Source organism: Ostrea edulis, chromosome 9 (assembly GCF_947568905.1).
Source record: "Ostrea edulis chromosome 9, xbOstEdul1.1, whole genome shotgun sequence".
Taxonomy (NCBI): domain Eukaryota; kingdom Metazoa; phylum Mollusca; class Bivalvia; order Ostreida; family Ostreidae; genus Ostrea; species Ostrea edulis.
This window is the reverse complement of record NC_079172.1, coordinates 27,295,277-27,303,449: the sequence shown is the minus strand read 5'-3', so window position 1 is coordinate 27,303,449 and position 8,173 is coordinate 27,295,277. Positions and strand designations below refer to the sequence as shown.

Here is an 8,173-nt window from a genome sequence, read left to right as displayed (position 1 = left end):
TTCCTCAGATGTTACTTTGGTTCGACTATACATGTATATGTAGCTTTAAATATGGGTCATTTAAACAAGTTTATCAGGAATGGGTTGGAAGTTCTTGGACAGGCCATCCTTGAATTCTGATTTTTATACGCTCGTCTTTAGACGGGACGTATTATGGTACAGCGATGTCTGTACATCCGTCCGTTCGGAGTTTTCTCTTTATAATTTCATTTCCCTTTCACATATGCTGAAACTTGCTGTGAAGCTTCTTTGTGGGTCACTCTGGATCATACTGCAATTTTGATCCATTTCGACCTTTTTTCCAGGAGTTTTGCCCCTTTATTTGGAAATAATTATTATATGGAGGGTACATAATTTGTCCACCCTACTCTTCCCACAGTTTTCAAGTGAGAGCCGTCTTATTTTATGGAGTGTTTGTATGGGTATTGAAGATGTGCATGTGGGATGAATTTTGATTTTCTGCAATTTTTGAGAAAATTACAGATTGTTGAACTTAGTCTATTTAGAAATTAATATTCTATGAAGGGTACATAATTTGTCTGCCCAACTCCTCCCCCTACAGTTTTCAAGTGAGGACCTTCTTATTTTGTGTAGTGTTCGTATAGGTACTGAAGATGTGCATCTGGTGAAGGATTTTGATTTTCTTCCATTTTTGAAAAAATTGCAGGTTGAACTTTGGTCCATTTTGAGGAAATTTCAATTTTTAAGCTAAGACCCTTTGTTGATATGAAAGTTTGTCACAGCCTCATGATGGCTGATACTACCTGAAGCTAAGTTATACAAATTATAGCACAAGAAAAACACCCTATGTTAGCATTTCACGGGCGTATTATGTACCGTTTGCGGTACATGTTGTAGAAGGTGTAGCATCTAAAAGAATTCTCACTGCTCAAAGACCATAAGTGTTAAGCATACAAATGTAGGTCCAAATTTTAAACCCCTCATGGCAAAGATGACATCTACTTATGAGTGGTATAGTCTCACATGATGCTGACATCTACTTATGAGTGGTATAGTCTCACATGATGCTCAGTAACACACTATCAAACAATTGATCTTCCAAAAAAACAAACCCACTGCATTTATTAATTTCTATCTACAGTATAAAATTTGTGTACAAACAACAAGTGTTCTCCACTTTATAAAGGAGAAATATGTGTTTTAGTCCACCTAAACTGCTCCTTCTAGTTTGTTTTATTATATGATTGAATAATTCCTAGCTCTCTAATTGGCTGAGATCCAACAATGTAGAAATCATACTACGTTATGTTTACCTGCATGTGACCTTCCAGGTGAACATAAGGAATTATTTTTTCCACATAGGACCAAAAATAGGTCGGGAACTTCCAATTTGACGTGATCGATTATACTTATTTTTGCCGTCCAATGAAATTCCGCGTTTCTCACTGGGTTCGGCTAAGATTTCAGCAGGTTTGTTTTCAGGTCGTCACATTAACAATCTTGAAGGGTTTTTTAATCATTTAATCATGCAATAAAACAATTATTGCTGTTTTTGAGGTCAATACGATGATTTAGCCACCTTTGAAGTACAATATTCACCTCGCCCTTCGGGCTCGGTGAATATTGTACTCCTCAGGTGTCTAAATCATCGTATTGACCTCAAAAACAGCAATAATTGTATATTGTCGCACACATTTTTATACGCCCATCGAAGACGGGATGTAGTTTGGCATGGCATCGTCCATCCGTCTGTTACCGGACCTTGTGGGCAGGATACAGACCGGACCGTAAGCTCCAGGACTTTACAACTAGGTACATTTTGTCACCATGATGAAAGGAAAATGCCAATTATTTTTCAAGAGGTCAAGGCTATAGTATCACTTAGTAGGAAAACCTTATGGGCAGGATACAAACCAAACCGTAAGCTCCAGGATATTATAACTTGGTATAGTTGATCACCATGATGAAAGGAAGATGCCTATCATTTTTCAAGGTCAGAAGTCAAAGGTCAAGGTATAATATTATTTAGTAGGAAAACCTTGTAAGCATGATACAATTTGAATCGTAAGCTCCAGGATATTGCTACTTGGTACAATTGATCATTATGATGAGAGGAAGAAAGATGCCTATTGTTTTTCAAGTTTAGAGGTCAAAGTTCAAGGTCGCAGTATCTTTTAGTTGGAAAACATTGTAAGCAGGATACAAACTGAACTGTAAGCTCCAGGGCAATATTGCAACTTGGTACATTTGATCACCATGATGAGAGGAAGATGCCTATTGTTTTTCAAGGCTAGAGGTCAAAGGTCAAGTTCGCAGTATAACAGTAGGAAAACTTTGTAGGCAGGATACAAACCGAACCATAAGCTCCAGGATAGTGCAACTTGGTACATTTGATCACCATATTAGAGAAAGATGCCTATTATTTTTCAAAGGTCAAGGTCACAGTATCACTTAGTAGGAAAACCCTGTAGGCAGTATACAAACCTATTGGGGCTAGGACTGTCAAATTTGGTACACATACACTTTATGCGAAGGGGAGGAAACTCAAGGTCAAGGTCGTAGCAGGATACACGCCGAAAAGTTGGGGCTAGGACCATCAAACTTAGTACACATACATCTTATGCCAAGTGAAAATATTACTTAAAGAGTGCATGATTTGTCTGTTTTTACAATACAAAGAAAGTATGTCACACCCTGATGATTGCTGATACTACTTGAAGCAAAGTTCTACAAAATATGATGTTAGAAAAATGCCCTATATTAGCTTTTCACGGGAATATTATGTACCGTTGGCGGTACTCTTGTTGTAATGTGGTAAGCCGTGAGATGATACATGTATATATATTTCAGTTAAATGCACCAGGGTTTATTTCATGTTAAACTGATGACATGATTCAGTTTGAAATTCATTGTATCATTAAAATACTATAGGAAATTGAATGCCAACTTGGGCTTTAAGAATAATTGATTTGATTAGTCATTTTATGCTGCAATGTAAGCATGGTGCAAGTCCTTCTCAATCACAGTCTTTGAAAAAACACATGCAATGAATTTAATTTCACAATTAGTAACCCACATCCAGAATTTTGGAAGCACTTTGGGTTCCACATTAGTGATTAAACAAAAGATTATCGCAATTCACCTTTGAATTAGAACGCTTTACCCGATATAGTATTGCGTTGTGTGACGACACAATTGAATGAGACGATTGAACAATTTGAATGACATGTTTGATGAAATACAACAAGAGTTTTCATTGGCCGATTACAGCCCACCCACTTTCTCGAGCGGATTCAGTGTAGCTGGAGAACTGTACATAGCTCTTTGAAAAGATCCACCTCTTATAAAAACCTTCGATTTACGTGTCACAAAAAGCTGCGGACGGTTGAGGCCTGAAATGTGTTGCTGTCTCATAAACTCAATATAAAAAAATCTTAACATATTTTCCTACTATATACTTGCGTCCAAACATACCTTCAAATATTCATTAAAGTCACACACCACCCGAAAACTCGCAGCTTCGAATGATTTCGTTTGTTGACGTAGCCATGTTAGGTAGCCGGTCAATTCGAACTCTTGCTATTGGTATCTATTCATAAAATCGGTTGTAAGTTATGTATTCGCTCTTCATTTATTATCAACACGAATAATTAATAGAAATTAAAACATTTTTGTACCAGTTTTTGTAAAGGTAAAATAAGCTCTACATGAACGAAAATGCTACATAAGCCCATTAGATGGAGATCGGCCGGCGCGGCCGCTCATGACTAATGAAAGCCGCACTCCCGTGCATGAGTTTAGCTATTTGAATAATTATCATTTAATAGGACTTGGGTGGTATATTATTTAAACAATTTAACTGAAATATTTGTGGGTTATTAGTACACATCTAGACGCTATTGTGCCAATATGGAAATGGACCGGGATTCGAATTGACTGGCTACCTAACATGGCTACGTCTACGAACGAAATCATCAAAAGTTGTGATCGAGTTTTTGGGTCGTATGGGGGCTTTAATAAATATTTGAAGGTATGTTTGGACACAAGTATAGTAGGAAAATATGTTAGGAATATTTTTTCATATTAAATTTATGAGACAACAACACAAGAATACAACTTTTTCTCTTTCTTCCTTTGAAGTTTTTTTTTCCATCTAGCATCTGGCCGTCATGTTTTCAAATGCTGACTACTCCCGTTTAAGGGAATTTGGGCGGACTTATACATATGGACCAATGAGAGTTTCTGTTGCATTTCGCAATTGTATTACAAACAGATTCAATTGTGTCGTCACACAACGCAATACTATATCGGCCAAAGCGTTCTAATTCAAAGGTGAATTGCGATAACTATCAAGTTTCAGATGTTGCTACACATACATGTATATTATTTTACTGACACTTTACAGGTATATCCAAACAATACCAATATTGACATGTTTGTTTTTATTACCTATATTTATGTAACTTAACATTTATCGAGATCTGTTTTAAATTGTGAAAATTATACACATACAGGACTTTGATGCTCTGACAGCATGTATATTCCTTTTGTGATGGTCATTTGATAAAAATGTGTTTATTGGAACACAATAGTTTTTATTGGTTAATTTGATTTGCACTTTGGATGAAAGATAATGCTATGGAAAGAGTAAAAAGTAAGAGGAAAAAGTAAAAATTTGATTTGATGTAAAAGTTGATTGATTGCATATATGTGTGTGTGTACATACATGTATACATGTATATGAGAGAAAAGTAAATGCACTGAAATACATCTGTCTAACTATAACAAACATGCATTTGGATTTGATTAGGAGACAAATACAGGGCCAGTGTTTACACCTGGTCGCTCTATGTCTGGTTCCAAATCCCGAAAAAGAAAGAGATTAAAAGAGAACATCGCCCAGCTGGCTGCAGAGGGAGATCTTGACTCGCCATTGTACAAACGGAGATCCAGCAGTGAATACAGTCGTATCTCCATGAGTCCAAGTTCATTCTTGGATGCTTCGAACACTCCGGATAAATCGGATGTGTTGACTGGTGAGTTGTTGTTTAACTTGTGAAAGAATACACACTCCCTGTGTGTGTATAATGCATACACTTGGCCAAATGCATGCAAGGTTAGTTTGGTTTTTTAAAGTGTTAATAGATTGAGAAAAGTTTTGTCAAATATATAGTTTTTAGTTAAGACTATGCTGTTTTCTACATTTCATTATTTTATATACATACTTAACTTTGATGTGTGTTTTTCTTTTCTCTAGAAACAAATGACAATGAAGAAAAGTCCAAAGTTATGCCATTAAAATTATCACCTAGACAACAGGTTGTCATGGAATTACTGCAAACAGAAAAGAACTATGTTGGCATATTACACACCATTTTAAATGTAAGACTAACAAATTTGTGAACCATGATAAATTTTATGTTACAAGTGTGAGAGTTTTATATCAAGTCTTTGATATTAAGTTTTATTAGCTCACATGAGCTGAAAGCTCAAATGAGCTTTTCTGATAGCCTGTTGTCCGTAGTCTGTCTGTCCATCTGTCTGTAAACTTTTTACATTTTTGACTTCTTCTCCAGATCACTGAGCCAATTTCAACCAAACTTGGCTCAACGCATCCTTAGGTGAAGGGCTTTCAAGTCTATTCAAATGAAGGGCCATGTACCCTTCAAAGGGGAGTTAATCTCAAAAATAGGATGGGGTCATTTAAAATTTTCCTCTCAAGAACCACTGGGCCAGAAAAGCTGAAATTTACATGAAAGCTTCCTGACATAGTGCAGATTCAAGTTTGTTAAAATGATGACCCCTGGTGGTAGGATGGGGCCACAATAGGGGATCAAAGTTTTACATAGAAATATATAGGGACAATCTTTAAACATCTTCTCAAGAACCATTGGGTTAGGAAAGTAGAATGTTTCAGGAAAACTTCCAACATAATGCTGATTCAGGTTTGTTCAAATCATGGCCCCCGGGGATAGGATGGGGCCACAATAGGAGATCATAATTTTACATACAAATATATGGTGAAAATCTTTAAAAATCTTCTTCTGAAGAATCACTGGGCCAAAATAGTTTACATTTACATGAGGCCAAGATAAATTAATAGTCTGTTTCCTATTCCAACCTGGAAAAAAATAGGGTAGGTAGGTAGGAAAAACATTTTATTTTATTTCAACATTTTATCGTTTAAAATTCAACTTTGACAAGAAACAAAATGAGAAAAACAAGGTTCACTTCTTTCTAACAAAAGGGCGGCTTACTATTAATGGCAGTTTTCCATGCGAATAACAGTCTCTACAAAGAGAAGTACAGTTTTATACTGTTTTTGAAGATCCTGAGATGTTTCACTGCCACTAACAACCCTGTGTATTATGTAGGGTCAACATCCGGTTCACATATAAACTCTAAATAATATTACATTTTAAATCCGGCTAAATCACCAACAGAAATACTGCCCTGAACTTCATACGGCTACGTGTTATTTGGAATGCGGTTTATTGGCCAGCATAATATTGTAGTTTTGGCCATTCAGATGGACGGTCCTTCATGATGCATCTTAAAAATTCTAAACAATGATTCATTGTTTTTTTTTTTTTACTGTAGTCATAAAGTTTTCTCCCTCTTGTTGTTTGCATTTTCCTATTGTAATTGTCCGTCACAGGGCTCACACTGGACCACAATTTTGAGTCGCAACCTGGCGTGCGTGCATCGACTCCTACACATTTACTGTTAGATCTATATTTCATGTGTATTATTCAAGAGGCATATACAACATATCATATATATGTCTCTTATTATTCTTACACGATGTATACAACATAGCTTTGATTAACTTTTATCATAAATCACTATTATTATGATATAGTGAACATTGCATTTCATCAGATTGCTTTTCATTCAGTCTAGATGGCATTTCAGCACTATCATGGTTTTATTTTCAAATACTGTTTTTGGCTAAGTTGACTTAATTCCATTTCACACAAGAAAAAATTAGGAGTATTTCATAGCCTATAACTGGCTATATTAAATAAAGATAAGAAATGAGTTTCTAGATGTTTATTAATTATGTTATTAGTGTAAATGACATATAATACTCAGAAAAGGTCACTGATGACAAAGTTACTGAAGATTAATTTCTGTTAACATAACACATCATCATAGTTTAACACATCACATTTTTCAAAGAATTCTCATGTTTTCATCTTGAAATCCAGAATGACAAGGTGGTCCTTTAGTGAATCTCGTGTGGAGGATAAGGGGCTTCAGGAAGTCTGAAATAAATTTTAAATGGTTTAAGATGATGTGAAGTCAAAAGGTGATAGCATAGCAATTTCAGAAGAACCTACAATTTTGCGTTTTCCAAAGACCTCAAGAATGATGCAATTTCCCAACATTCCTCCATTTAATAGTAACTGACCAAGTCCAAAATAGGTACCTCCCCAGTAATGAAATGACTCAGGGTATCTCCCCAGTATATTACGATATGTAGGCAACTCGCATGTGCACAGTTAATTTCATTCACACCTACCTGCACATAGAGGATCAACCCTTTGTCTTGTGTAAACTGCTAAATAAAGAAGACGCCCCTAAGTCTTATTGTTTCCATGCGACAGGGTATCCACATTCATTCTGCACAGGTAAAACAGCCCGAGGCTGTTTGGATGCCAACAGCTGACATTGAAGATGGCGCCGAAATATCTAAAATATGAAATGCCCGTGTCGCATTTCCAGAATTTCTATTGCATTTTCCCCTGAAAAATCGCAAAATGCGATGGGCAGCGCGAGCCCTGTTGCCAGCAATTTGCTTGACAAGCACACTGCCATTTGCGTATAGGATATATATGTATTTTATCAAACAAGCAAGTGATCGAGATTAGGATTTCTAATAGTGAAACCGGAATTGTTTACTCCCGGAATATATATTGGTGGATAAATTTTTAAGGGTCGGCTCAAATATTTTAGGGTCAGTCGGGGAACCGGAAACATACAATTTATTTATCTTGGCCTGAAAGCTTTCTGATATAATGCAGAATCAAGTTTATAAAAATCATGGGCCCTGGGATTAGGTAGGTGCCACAATAGGGATCAAAAGTTTTACATACAAATATATAGAGAAAATCTTTCAATATGGGCTAAGGTGACTCAGGTGAGTGATGTGACCCATGGGGTTCTTGTCATTCTTTCATGTCATTTAGTCAAATTTGATTACTTGACT

At 36.1% G+C, this 8,173-nt stretch overlaps 1 protein-coding gene across 1 annotated transcript in view; it reads left to right on the top strand.

Annotated features, from left to right (window-relative positions):
• Positions 1 to 8,173, top strand: part of LOC125678027 (protein ECT2-like) — a 58,635-nt gene that overhangs the window by 23,695 nt on the left and 26,767 nt on the right. Inside the window, exons 10-11 of the mRNA XM_056150015.1 lie at positions 4,772 to 4,997; positions 5,219 to 5,343. Coding sequence (XP_056005990.1) covers positions 4,772 to 4,997; positions 5,219 to 5,343 — 351 coding nt within the window. The remainder of the gene's footprint in view (positions 1 to 4,771; positions 4,998 to 5,218; positions 5,344 to 8,173) is intronic.